At 37.2% G+C, this 14,923-nt stretch overlaps 1 protein-coding gene across 6 annotated transcripts in view; it reads right to left on the reverse strand.

The window, feature by feature from the left end:
- The window catches only part of FNIP2 (folliculin interacting protein 2), a 51,158-nt gene that overhangs the window by 22,169 nt on the left and 14,066 nt on the right, over window positions 1-14,923 (reverse strand). For 3 of the 6 annotated variants that reach the window (XR_004080549.2, XM_013129012.3, XM_031048745.2), the window contains exons 1-7: window positions 11,736-11,958; window positions 6,584-6,710; window positions 3,103-3,237; window positions 1,981-2,081; window positions 1,827-1,898; window positions 1,060-1,160; window positions 821-910 (exon numbers count right to left, since the gene is read on the reverse strand). Coding sequence is in view for 5 of the 6 variants with exons in the window: in XM_013129012.3 (XP_012984466.2) it covers window positions 821-910; window positions 1,060-1,160; window positions 1,827-1,898; window positions 1,981-2,081; window positions 3,103-3,237; window positions 6,584-6,710; window positions 11,736-11,920 (811 nt within the window). In the remaining variant the exon portion in view is untranslated. Of the gene's footprint in view, window positions 1-820; window positions 911-1,059; window positions 1,161-1,826; window positions 1,899-1,980; window positions 2,082-3,102; window positions 3,238-6,583; window positions 6,711-11,735; window positions 11,959-14,923 lie in introns of those variants that run through there. The other 3 variants (XM_034064630.1, XM_031048744.2, XM_034064631.1) reach the window with 3 other exon arrangements.

Raw genomic sequence — 14,923 nt, forward strand, 5'->3', positions numbered from 1 at the left:
CCCCCAACTGTCACTGTTGTCATTCTTTTGCGTGTGCAAGACTAATTTTATGCAGGTTAACATCATAATGAAATAGTCAAATAGGAGGTTCATTAAACTTCTGATTCACTCCACAAGCAGAGATTTATTATTCAAAGCCTCACAGTGAGAAACATTTAGCCTATGCTGTATTACATTGAAATGTTAGTAGTGCAGAGCCACTCAAATTAAGGAGCATGCAAGATTCACAAAGAAACTGCATTGGTATTCCAGTTCACATTTTTGCAATTACCAGAACTAATTAGGCCTAAGATCTGCATGGGTCATCAGTAAGCCTGTAAAAGAAGACTTAAAACTACATCAAAGTTTGGATAATTAGAGAAATAGATATTAAGAAAAAAAAAATCCAACCCAAATCTTAAAGCCTCCCAAGAACTCAAGAATCAATTCTGAATGTCTGCCAAATTAAAAAATAGCAGCAAGAGGTAAGAGAAGAAAAAGCTGTACACCACCAAGACACCTGCACACTAGCAAGAAACCAGCTATAAGCCAGGAAACATAAGCTCTCTAAGAAACATAAGGGCTCATTTATCATCAAAAACACTGCAATACCTTTAAAATTAAACACATGAATTAGAAAATAAATACAAACAAAAAGTAATTAATTTAGCTTTTTTCAGCAGGAAGAATTTTTAAGTATAAGCCAGATGTAACTGTTGTCAGTATTTTAGCCCCTTCTGTTTCTATAGAGTGGTTATGTATGTCCTGCAAAGATTCAAAAGGAGCTGGATTTGTGTGTGCATATGGATGGGTCACACTGTGGCTGGCATTCCACACAAACCTGCAAAGAAAGAAGCACTGCGGATGAGCCGGAGGGGACCTCCTTCAGACACACCCTGCAGCAGTTTGCTGCTACACAGCTGTAACACACCTAGGAAACAAAAGCAACGTAGAGAAAACGCAATGCAAAAAAGTTTAAAATAAAGACACAGACAAGAAGGTGATGCACAGGAAAAAACCAAACTGAATGAACAGATGGCCTCATGTTGTCAGAAAGACACAGAACCTGAAAATATTTACCTAAGTTACTTCCACTGCGACAGGTTCCCAAACCATTCTGATTCGAGCTCAGCTTTCCCAGGCCAGGATCTTGGTTGATGTATTCAAAGCTATCTTGTAAGCTAAAAAGTGTGAATAAAGTCAGTATTCCTTAAGAATGTGATCAATAGGCATTACTATTAGCTTGACAATTAGGCTCATTTTATGGAAAAAAAAGAGGGCTGAAGATTACAAACAAACTCAAGTAAGTTTTTCTGAAACTGTAAGGAAACAGACATTTATTTTCTACATAGGTTCCCCTTTGATTTACTGGAAGTTTCTCTACCTCACACCTTGGGATTCAGTTTATTCACATTTGCTCAGTTTTGGGACAAGGAAAAATAGAACAGATAAGAAACTGTATCTTCACTGCTGAAGGAAACAGAAGTGGAGTACAGGGACATAAAGGTTTCTCGGCATATACCCCCTTTTCACCCGTGGGGCAGCAGGAAGAGGTAAGAGGCTTTGATTGTCCATAGCACCTAACCTCTGAAATTTATTACACGTCCTGGGCAAATAAAGAAGCAGAAACTCAGAGATTTTATTTTTCTAAATGTGGGTGGCCTGGCTGGGATCTACCAAGCGAATCCTTCTCCACAATCTCCATTTCGTATTTTTTACTAGGTTTTCCACTTCGTATAAGTCATCTTTAGAAGTAGTGACAGACAGGCTACAAAAGGATAAAAAAATAAAAGCCAATTGCATTGGATAGGGAATTAAAAAAAAAAAGATATAAATAAAGTTCTTACTTATTGTTGCTTCCACTGAAGCTTCCTACCCTGGCTGAGAAGACTTTACTTATCATCAGCTGTGGGGGAGAGCTGAAAGGATAAACAGTCATTTCAGTGAGTCATCAATTCCAAGTGCCTGACAAGAGAGTGCATCACAGAAAAGGACACTCACCGTATATAGTGAATTTTCAAGGTGGAGCCTTTGTAACTCATTGCCACTGAGCCAAACATCATTTCTCCCAGCATGTTGACATCAGAGGCTGGTCTGGTGTACTATACAAACAAGAAGATGGGAAGAGCAAAGTCAATAATAAGTTGGCATACTATCTAATATAGTGCCTTAGTGCTACATTTTGAATAAAGACTACAAGTAAGTTCTGCTTCTCCATACAGACTAAGATCCTACATGGTTTTAACATAGTGCAAGTACAAGCAATTACAGCTGGAAGACATACTCTGTTCTGCTCACTAGATGGGCATTGTTACTCTTGCCTGCAGGGGGACCTCCAAAGGCAAAAAAAAAAAAACCAAGGAGAAATAAAGATCTGTTGTATTTGCAAAGAAATAGCAATGTTCCCATATACAGTGTTCGATGTAACCTGGAGGTGTCCACAGGACTTACACCCTGTAATCTGGATGCCCAAGCATTAAACTGACCTTATTCAAGTGAGTAAGCTCTCCTACCCTGCCCTTGCAGAAAGTTTCTTGGAAATATTTTTGATTAAATATTAGTGAGGACTGTGTTTCTAAGAATAATCAGACTTTTTTTTTATTTTGTTCCAAAGACTGGTCTGCAATAGCAAATATTTTTCTAGATGAAATGTTTATGTTTTTACTGAAAAACAGCCAGAGTACCTGAAAAACAGTTCTCTTGATTTCATGTTCTAATAAGACAATCTTAATATACTCATTATATTAATATATTAATTAAGACAATCTCTTAATATACCACATTCAACATGTTCTTTAGAACTGACCTGAAGCATAGATAGAAATCTTTCAAACCAAGCACAGAGAACAGTATAGTGCTTGTTATGACCTTCACAAATAATAGTGCTACATCTTTTGTAACTCTTTCAAAGATAAGACCAATATAGACCAAAAGGTTAAGATATACCCACATGTTCTTAGCCTACAACAACTTAAAGACAGGGCAGATATCACAAGGTTCAGATTAAATTGTAATGCACCAGAAATAAAACTAGTCATCCAATGCATGTAAGTTAAGGCTTTTAAATACAACCTTCTTCAGTAAAAATGGATAAATATAAGCAAGAAAAGTAATGAACATTACCTGATACTTCGGTATCTGTTCTTTGATACTGTGCATGCAGTTTATAGAGGAACTATTTGAAGAAATATTGTTGTTCCCATTGCTTGCTTGGCAGCTCTTGGCAGAAGTCTTTACAGAAGCATCCTCTACCATTTTCTGTGTCAAAATAGAGCAATATGGTGAAGACAAAGCAAACATGAGAACTCCCACCTCCAAACATAGCATAACAAGATTTTTATTCAACTACAGATAAGAGTATCTCTTATTTCTGTTACTTATTGGGTTCAAAAAATAGGTATCAGATTTAAAAGATGTTTTTTAAAAGGCCAGCATCAGAGAAAGTGCAGAACGACTCTCATATTTGTATTGTCAGACAAGTTTTCATAGTGTCACACACAGACTTATTCGTCAAAGTTTCACTGGAAGACCATTCACAATTATTATGAATCCCTCTGTCTTAACATTTGTCAAAGTTTATGTGAACAAAACCTGAACTTGTTCATTGCTTACAAATTGATTTCTGTAATCATTTACACAATCACTGAAATGGCATATAACTTTTGCTGCTCAAATGATTAACAAATTTCTTAAACAGAAGAGCAGCACACACAAACAAGGGGTGAATAAAGCATCATTTGGTACAAGTACCTGGTTATAAAGTTATTTGTTAAACCTTTGTTTAAAGAAGGAAATAGGCAAGCAAATGCTTAAATCCAGCTGACTGTTTAACTCAAGTTTACTCCCAAGTCAGTGTTAAGATGTCACTTTAACAACAGAAAGGTGTAAAGGAAGTCTCAGAATGACACCAATTATATTAAAGCTATTTGTACATGTTTCATAAGACACTGGAGTTTAACAGTTCTGTTGAACAAAACCCAGTTAGAGTTTGTTTCCTTTGACAGCTGTTTTTTTTTTCTTTTCAATTTTAATGTCCATTAGATGTTTCTTAAAACCACCGCATTATTTTGAACACACTTCTCACAGGCACTTGAAACAATTTATATGAAGGGAGCAAAACTATAACTTTGCAGCAACGAAAATTGCTTAGTAAGTCTTAGAAAGCTTCCCTCTCACACTTAAGCTTAAGAAATTCAAAATCCCTAAGTTAACATACATTTGACATGTATTAATGTAAACATTCATTCACTTGCTGCACATCAAAATGAAATGTGTTTTTCTAAGTCTCATTTTGTACCAGCATAGCTTTATTTCAACAGGGACATGTACCAGCAGAGATCAAGAACTTTTTTCAAATGTTAACAAGGTACATGTAGACAGCTTACAGAAAAGAAAGCAAGCAAGCAGGTAAAAGAAATAGTAATAAACTAGCTGCTAGTAAAAAGCTCAATAGCTAAATTTACGTCATGTATTTTGGCTCAGCAAGATAAGAAAGGAAGGATAACAGGAAATTAAATAGAAATACAAGTAAAATCCAATATTCCACAAGACTGATTTTTAAGATGAACACTACAGCACAATAAACATAGTTTTAGAATACTGGCATGATGACAAGATGATGAAATGAACAAAAAAAAAAAAAAAGATGCAGAAGAGGAAGAACAAGCCAAGAAAAGCAGAACAGATGATCAGTCATTTTAAAAAAATATATACAAACAAGCTCCTTTACCCATTTAAAAAAAAGCCTACTAGCCTGTTAAAAAAGTAAAATCCTGACATCTATATTTTATCTTATATTTGCACTCCTTTTGTGCATTTTTTTCCTGGAATAGTATTCATGTACTATTGCTTATCTAATTCCAGTGTGACTGTCATTAGGGGTTTAGAAATGCACCAGTGTCAGTAGTCACATGTTTAATGAGCTATTGATAAAAAATGCCTAAAAAAGTGGTTTGACACACACCATCTACAGAAAGAACTGGAGATTAGATCAAAAACACTGAAAATAAATGTAGTATATTAAACAAACATATGGTTAAATGGAATACAGACCTGTTAGCTCCCCAAGGTAAGTTTACTGTATACTTTAAAGCCAAACAATCTATTTAAATACTCAATGTGAATAAGCTTTACTGTATTCCGTGAAAATCATATAATCAACTAGGTTGGAAAAGACCTCCAAGATCATAAAATCCAACCGTTAACCCAGGGCTGCCAAGTCCATCACTAAAATGGATAAATGCATAATATACACATACATACACACATTCTTTTAACAGGACTGAGCTTGTGACCAATCTTGCCTTAACTTTAAATGAATCTAGTCTTAGGCTTGCCATTTGATAACATGCCAGACAAATAGCCAACATTGAAGATCACTTGTAACATCTATGTGTTTGCATGCTTTTCAAAGTGCTTTGGTTGTTTTATATGAGCACCTAGATTACCGTCTGGCTAGAAAAGATTATAGCCCTTATTACGTGTTATGAGGAAGGTTCTATGCTAGTGTTGCATAGAGTTTCTGATAGAACATTTTGTCATTAACTTTTAATGTATTCAAGCAAGAGAAATAATTTGAATATTTAAATGAAGCCAGAAATATATTTCTTCCTCACATGTCACGTTTTAAACCAACTTTAAGATACAAAACACCCCTGATTTGGGGTGGAGGGGGAGGTGAGTGGGAGTGAGATTAACAGACCACTCTGACCCATTTACCCTCTTAAGCAGATGATCAGTCATCAGCTGATGATGCTCAGTCTTACGGATTTAGCACAATGGCATATTTGCACTGTGACTGAAATAGAGATTGCTGGGTTTTAAGCACCTTCATAAAGAATTTCTACAAATCACAGTCATCTGTATGTAGCTACAATAAACCATGCTAGTCTGACAGGCTGAAGTTGCTGCTTGTACAAAGGTTTCAAACCAAACAACCAGATCAAAATAATTCAATGTAAAATATAAAACAATGAGCTAGTAGAAAACAAAAACCAACAAAACAAACACAAAACAGTTGATTTTAAGACAAGTAAAACATTGGTATTGTCTAAGTACAGCACAAAGAATCTGCATCTTGACAGCATCTACTCTTGCTTCTACATGTGTCACCAAAACTCACATGGCCATATATTGCCCTACATCAGTCTTACACATTACAGCATGGTTAGCCAAATTGAAATTATCTGAATTCACAAAAAACATAACAACTTTAATAAACAAAACACCAAAGGAAGACAAGCACACTTACAGACATGATGAACATCACTTGAACAATGGGACTGCACAACCAGGGCTAACAACAAAAAAAGCAATCCTAGTTGACATTAAAAAGGCTAAGGAAATACACAGTTTAGAGGGGCATGGATTGATTTGCTTGAAAGCAAATCAGATCTAAGTTTTAACACCATATTTATATTACAAATACCAAACGTGTTCAAAGCCTTTTTGGAACCTAACACTCTTGTTGCAGCTATTGCAGAATTGAAATAAAATGAAAGATCACAAGTAAGATTAAGAAGTTCACATTGTCATATTAAAATTCCTGCTTTTGGGAAGGGAAAGAAAAGAACAGTAGGACAAATGAAATATTAGCATTTCATACCTGAACAACAGCCTCATCAATTTTGCGGACTGCTTTGGAATCAAATAAAACCTGTCTGCCTCTCCTCTCACAGTCTTGGTAAACTATCAGGCGGATTTCATTCAAGTCAAACTCTGAAGTGGACCAGCTGCAGGTTATAAACACAAGATATTAAATAAGCCTGAAAAGTAAGCACAAATTTTAAGTGAACAAATAGGTATTCAACAAATATGTCTTTTACTCAGCCTTTGCAAGAATCAGACTATAAGCACAGAACTCCAGCCAAAAAGGAACTCAAAGAAGCATCTCAGCCCAGTGTCACTGATACATAGACAGGCATAACCAGAATAGTTTTTATTCAACCTTTCTTCAAAATCTGGAGCATCTTCATTGCAAGGCAGGTGTACTATTTTGTGCAATTCACTTAGTGGCAATGAAGAATAACAGATTACCGTCCTCTTTATTATAGCCTTTCACAAACTCAAGGCTTACACCCTCCCTCACCCTTCTGTCATCTAAACAACATTAAGACAAATTCTTTTTGATCTATTCCTGTCAGTTTAAGTTATTATCTTCCAAAGTTTAATTCTTGTAACTGAAAGACAAGGTTTCTGTTGTTCCATTATTTTTCCTCTTTTAGGTTTCTTTTAGGGATGTTTTAGGGTTCACAGAGCAATCATAGATTACCGAGGCTTGATCTGTAATTATGACGAAACTCATTAATAAATTGAAGACAAGATACCACTGAAATTCAACCTGAAGCAAACCAACTCTCAAGCCAGAACCTCTCCATTCCTCAGATATACACCACGGCACAAAACTTGCTTCCGTGCATTACTGCAGGGGGCTGAGATGCAGACCTGATCACTGCTGTAATGGCAAGAGACTTTATTTCCTAATTCCAAAGGGAGTCAGACTGCACATTAGAGCACGGAGGTTTGCCTGGCCCTCAGGTTCAGCTATAGAATATGCTTTTCATGATACGTAGCTGAAAAGTCGGAATGAATGGAAGAAACCTACTATTGCACAAAGCAGTGTCACACAGCACTGGTACTCAGTCATATTGCCTCATCCCTGACCTGAATGGACCACATCTAGGGGGTAAGAGTACAACTGTTATTAATAGTTGTTGGCTGAACAAATTGCCTAAGAGACTTCAGTCAAAGCCACACTGATGTCCCAGACAAAAGGATGTTTCATTTTGGAATTTTCCCAAACTATGTCCTACAGAGAAGCCAGGTAGAAAATTGAGGGAAGAGCATAAAAACTCTACACAGCTGAAAGACAAGAATTTCTGAAACTATTTATCTTATTCCATGCTCTGTTAATAGCCATAAATCAATAGGAAGGTAAACACCATAAACTCCTACTAAAGTCAGAAAGGTAACCATGGGCAACTGCTTTAGGAGCACACTTAGAGACTTGCAAATTTAAAATAATTATACGTAAAGCCAGCTTTCTTTCTTCTTTGCGCTTCATCATGCATTTCAGACATCAACTCTCTACACAGTCATAAATAAGCCTGAATTTGGCACCCTTTTTTTAAAGCTGTATGACCTCATCAAGCCAGAAGGTTCTATTCTATTTTTAAATACCTTGGGACAGAACAAGCTAGATAACAATCTCTATTGTAAGGTACTCTGATACAAGCATACTCTATGTGCATAATATACAAGGGTTCAGTACACATCAAAGCCATATCATAGAACGATGCTAAAGGCTGTTTTGCCACCAACACTGAGGAAACTTGTTGATATGTAGCACATTACCTCCAAAATTCTAGGAGTGCCAGGCAGATTTCTTTTCAAGTCTTCCCTTTCAAAGGGAGTCACAGTCTTAAGTTAACCTGCATGAGATCAGACCTGATACCATTGTTGATAGTTGCCCAACAAAGATCCTACACACCTCACATATACAGAGAGCTGCAACTACACCATCTGTTTTAAAGAGTCTGTTACTAGCTTCTCAGCCCACTGCCTGTGCAAAGCTCTTACAAAATCCAGTTATACAGAATGCAAGAGAAGTCAGAGCCATCAATAGATTTTGTTCTAGTCTGCCGCATGAACCTGATGCTCTTCAGCACCAGATACTGATCCCTCTTCAGTTATACAGCTATCTATTTAATTACACACTTTCTACAACAGACAACACCTGAAGTAACTATGCTGCTTTCTTAAAAAGGTCACAGGTCTTCAGCCCTTTTAACAACAAAGGTAAGTCTCTATGGCCTCAACTTAAATTGCATGCAAGAACTAAGCCTTATTTATCTTCAGGACCATCACAGCAAGATCTATAGTTCAAACCACAGGACTGCAAACCTAAACTGAGAAAGATTGATTTTAGGCACAGACTGAGACAATTCAGCCCTGCATCTGCCCATGCTGCTAAAAGCATGCTCAGTTCTTGTGTTGCATAATTTTAGGTTTTGTATGAACAGGTGAACTGCCACTTTTCTGTACTAAAGCAAATTTTGTGTTGCTCATGTGGCGCCAATCTCTGTATAAAATCCAGTTCACCTGTTATAACAAACACTGAAGTAGAATTCAACATAACCTGCTGAGATGCCTTTCCCACACAGCATGCTAGAATTAAAGACTGCTGTAATCTTTCAGAACTTCAAACAGATTCTAGTAGCAGACGGCAACAAGCTAGAGAAGTTACATAAATCTATCATAAAAAGTGTTGTGTGACTAATAAACCAAATCTAGGGAAGTAACTTCAGATAATGCTTCTTACAGTGCTAACAAAATATAAAACATGCTTTAATTCTTTCCTTTCAGGCTTTGCATTACCCAGAACATATATGCAGCTCTTGCAGCAGTCCTTAAAGAAGAGACCCATCCTACTAAAACCTCATTTGATAAGATCAGGTATACCTATAGGCAATTCATACCACCTTATAAGCCTATAGTCCCATAACTTCCATGTGGAATCTAGCACAAGGCCCAAGACTACTTGATGACTGGGATGTTTTTCCCTGCCACAAAAGTCAATGAGCACTACTCACAGTACTTACACCTTTTAATGTTTAAGCGAGCCCACACAATATACAGCCCCCAAAATTGGGAGAGTGGGATCATCTCCTAGAAGCAGTGTTGGAGAATACAGACAGGACACTGACTTCTTTGATCAGCTCTACCTTCACATTCATAAAAGACAAAACCCTAAAGGGTTATCTCCATATCAGCTTCTTGCTTATTTAGTAACACCAAGTCCTTCACATTCTTAAAAATTAGCTCAAATAAATATCATATTTTGCAGATGTTCATATTTCAGATTAAATGTGGCTATTTTGACCAAACATAATGTTTTCTTATTTGACAACAAAAACAAGAGCCCCACATATGCTTTCTCTCCTTCTTGTAACTGTGTGACCCTTCCTGTTACACATCTACTCCCGTAATTGCTGGACTATTCTGTGAACTAACCAAACTCTCTGCTGCAGCAGAAGTTTGTCCCAGCACACTGACATAGATCAGAAATGTAGCTGGACAAAGGAAAGATGTAGAAGGCAATGGAACCTCCACCTCTTGGTGGCAGCATGAGTTACTCTAATTCACTTCATCCGTGGAGCTATATACCTTTAGAAAAGGGCACAAAGAAAACATTCCCTATGCATTTCAAATAAGTATTGAGGCTAGTTAGAATGTTAATTGAGTTTTCTTTCCCCAAGTCAATTTTCTGCCTGCTCAGTACGCTGAACTGACTCCCTAACGGAAGCCAGTTCAAGAAGGATTGGAAAGGCCAAGGCCAGCAGAAGGGGAAAAAGTACAATGGCATGATGCCAGAAAGAAAGAGGTGGCAATGGAATTACTCCCTTCTGCATCAGCAGTCTGTTTGCCCAGCTCAGCTTATCTAACCTCACCTTCAGAGTGGATCTTTCCTGCACATGGAAGATGCTAGAACTGAACAAACATCAAATCAAAATAAGTAAAATCAAGCTGTCTACATTCATACAACAGGAAAATCAGGTCTAAGGATAATAAAAAAATTATCTGTACTGTTTTATTTATTACATATTTATTTATTTATTTAAAGAAAGCCACAAGTCCAGAACAGCTTACAGATACTCCAAGTTTTCTCCCCGAATTTTTTATTAAGCTTAGGTATGCTTTATTTTCTTTTCAATGGTGCATAAGCTACTTTCCTTTGGCTTGTACAGCATTTTTTCCATTACAGTTACGAGACAGAGGCAAGGAGATCTCTCTTACTTAGGGGGAAGCAGAGTAATTTATTTGTGGTAAAAAGTCACAAAACATTTGCCCTATTCTGCCCTGAATCAGTATTTTCAGTTAATACAGATCTCCAAATACTGATCTTTACAAAAGAAGCTTCTGGTTCACCTTTATAATACTCAGCAGGCATGCATAACTGAAGGGTGACCTATTAATTTATATTCAAAACCTACTTCAGCTGACCCTAAAGCATGTTTGAAAATTACTAACCACTCACTACCTCTGTGCACCATGTATAGGCTAGAGAAATAAATAAATAAAAAATTTAAACATATCTATACCCTTAGGTATCTGTCTATATTCTTCTGCTTCTTCGATCAGGAATCCTGAAGGTAGGAAAAAGCTGCCCTGAACCATATTTTCAACATGGTTATGTAGCAATAGACACTCAGATACTGGAGATATGCTGCTACACATATGATAAAGATGTCACAGAAGTCAAATAATCACTATTCATACTCCAGATTACTTTTATGTAATGTTTGATCTAGAGGTCATTTACACATAAAGCAGAGGGTTCCCCTCTATATTATGCCCCCCACTTCACAGCATTATCTCCTATCTGCTCTGTGCACTGTTACTACTTGACCCACTAACACAGGAGGTGGCAAAAAATTAAGAGAAACCAATTAGAAAGCTAGAAAGAGAAGGCAAGATTATTTAGCCTTAACTAAAAAGAAAGGAAATTATCCTTCAAGCCTCAGTTTGCGTATACATAAATCTTATATATCAGAGTCAGGAACACAAACTGTGTTTCAAACAACAGTGGAAGCTTTCTGGAGTTTCAGTCACCATCACAATCAAGAATACGCTTCTAACAGAACTTTACCAATTATTTACAAAACAGTCTTTCAGGCACATGATCGTAAATCTAATATCAACTGAAAACATCAATTTTCTGTCAAAAATTATATATATTGAAAAAGTCACATGCATACCTGTTTTGCAGCCATCTAGTCACTTTGCTCACACAGTTGACACTTCGGTCTCTCAAAGACTTTCTAATCCTTTCATCCAAATTGGTACAAGAGAGATTATTTCCAAGTGGTACATCGCTGTTGTTTCTTGCTTTTTCTATTTGCCCCCCTGTGCCATTTGTAGCTTTTGGTGTACCCCCACACATTTTCTTTTGTTACAAATCTTCTTGTAAAGGTCCCTCAAAGAAACTAAATACCCACTGAACAGACAGGCTCAAGCAGATTTCTTTACTATAGATCAACCATTAACAATGGTAATTTACCATTGGCTTTCTTCCCTACACAGGAGCACAGTCTGCTGCAATTCCTGTTAGGAGAAAAAAACGCAAAGAGATCTTCAGATATTCTATAAGCCATTAATGCAGGAGTCAGCTGAAGCTAACGTACTGCTGTGATTATTCCAGACAGAGGATTAGACATGACTTTCAAGTTTCAGAAGCCACCGTAGACTTGCTCTTGCTGCTGCTAGGGTTTTTTCCTACCAAGCCTGGCTTAAAGCTGTAGCAGATACAACAGCTAATATTGACTTTAACTATGCTTGTTTCCTGGTATGTGATTTAGGTAGCTGGCAATTATGTAGTCACAAGACTGAACCATATGGCCTCCTAAAACAAAAAAAAAAAAAAAAAGCATAGTTGCTTTTGTAGTGACTCGCCCTTAGTTGCAAGGTTGTTCTAACACTGGCTACAACACCCTGTTAATGGCCCTCATGTGAGCAAGTGTCATCTGACAACCCCTAGCAACCTCATACAGTTTAGGAGTAAATAAGCATCTGCCATCATCGCCATATGGTTATCAGTTTAAAGAAAGGACGAACACCAAGAAGCACACTAGGTGCCCTGCGCTGTAATGCTTTTACTTTTAAGGGCAAACAGCATTTGCACTTGGCCGAGAACCTGAAGCTACTATTTGGAAAAGTATTTTTTTTTTTAAATAGAAGAGAAAACACCAACCAAAAGAAGTCTGTCACAGATATCAAATCGGTTGATGAGAATTTATAGTCATGTGCTTATTAAAACAATTTAATGGCAGTACCGATGACAGAAACATCTATTAAAATATTCCTGACCAAGAAAACAGAACGAAGTAAGCTGACGTTTTGTTCAGGCTTGGGTAATTCCACTGCAGAACAAAGTCCTCTTCCCATCCCTACTTTAAAAAAAAAAAGTGATGCATACTTCTCTGTTCATAATTCATGTTTTACACAGCTTCCCCCCACCAGTAAAATTCTAGACATTTTAATGACAGCCATAGCGCTACTTCCCTTCCAGATTAAAAAGGGAAAATAACTTCGCTAATGGTCACCCAGAAATAGAGCGTTAGAGTTAGAAAACACAGATTTCAAAACCCAGTGCGACGTGCTACCTGCTAAATGGCACAGCAGCCTTCTTAAAAGGATTTTGTAATCTCAGTAAACCCCAACCTCTAAACACTGGGCAAAAGTCAAGCAGAAAACTAGAGCAAGGTTAGGTTGAACAACTTGTTCGGTTGCAAAGGGAAGCCCACAGGAATAATAACAATAAAAAAAGCTCAGTTTCAATCCCGAGAGTAATGACAAGTACTAGATCACAATCACTCCTTCCCACAAGCAAGGGAAACAAGTGAAAAGTTTTGGCCTGTTCTCAAGTTACCCAAACGATCTAGGAGAGGGTGACTCCTACTCATCACCTCATTGAGAAAAACTACTTTAAACATCACTGTTCCCGGTCACCTTTGAAGTGCAAATGAAACACATAGCTAATGGCCAGGTTCCTACACTTAGGACTAAGAACAGCAATTGACAGCCTTTACTTAGTCCGGTCTTTTCCCCTAGCAGAAAAGAAAAACCAACCAACCAGAAACCACCAAAACAAAATCCTGAAACATTCAGTTAAATGACCACAGTATCGGATTTACATTATACTCTAGGACTGGGAACTCCTGTAAACTCACTAAACAGACATGTTTCCCAACACTGCCTCATCTGTAGGTGAAGTCATCTGTGGAATACTATAAATCCAAAAATACCTGGGGAATTACCACTGAAAATCCACAAAACAGATTCTGGAAAACAAACAAACAAGAAGACAACAATAAAAAGCAAGTGTGCACCCGCACACAGAAAACACCCCAAACACCCTGAGACCAAGAAGTAGGTAATACAGAAAATGGAAGAAAGTGTCCTGCTCTCCAGATACAATCCTCTGGGAAGCAGAGTTCAATCACTTTTTCTAGGCTATGTGACAGCATGTCACCTGCTCTTGTTTGTAGGTCATTTCCTGTCCTTCATCTCCACTGCAAGACAATTGCTGAAATTATTTCAACTCAAGGTAATAGTTCAGGAAGAAAATGTGGGGTGGGGGAAAGAGGAAATATATATGATGGACTTACCTAATTAAGACTAATATTCTGTATAAGTTACAGCTGTCCAATAAAGCACTGTTTTCATATCTAACAGAATACTTGCAGAACCCTCTGTATGGTTTTAATTTCTTAACAGCTTTTAGAAGCAGGCTAGAGAAACATAGGAAGACAGAAAGTTTGAATCATACCTGCTGTTTCAATGAGCATTTGTTTTTGCAAAACACACTTAGCAAAACTGATATACAAAAAACGCCTTCAACCCAGACATTCAGAATGAGCGCCAAAACACATGTTTAAAGGTGAAGTGGAATCTATTTTGGATAGCTTAATGACAAATTTCCCTCTTTAGTCTGTAGAATATGTTATGTGGAAGATGTGGGTTCCCTTCCTCCATCCCAGTTTGAAGCATTTAACATGCACTGCTCCTCCTCTTCTTAAAACCTTGGATATGAAAGAGCTGTGCTGATGCCACACCACATTCTTTTTCCACAATTGTTTAAAGTAGTCCTAATATGGTGAAGAACTATTAACCTCAGGTGAACCACCTTGTTCAAGCATGATACATAGTTACTAGTTTCACACAAGTTAGGCGGGATACATTGCAGATTAGTCATGCAACAAGTGAAGGAACATGTTATTTGCAGCACTTCTCTCAATCCAGTTTTTCTGAAAGAGTTCTGGCAAAGTAAAATAAAGTTATTTATATCAGATCACCGGAAAAAAAGTCCTTTTTTTTTTTAAGATAATTCTGTATGTTACTGTATGAAAAGCCAAACAATGTCCGATACTTTTGCTCACTGAAAAGT

Source organism: Melopsittacus undulatus, chromosome 7 (assembly GCF_012275295.1).
Source record: "Melopsittacus undulatus isolate bMelUnd1 chromosome 7, bMelUnd1.mat.Z, whole genome shotgun sequence".
NCBI classification, from domain to species: domain Eukaryota; kingdom Metazoa; phylum Chordata; class Aves; order Psittaciformes; family Psittaculidae; genus Melopsittacus; species Melopsittacus undulatus.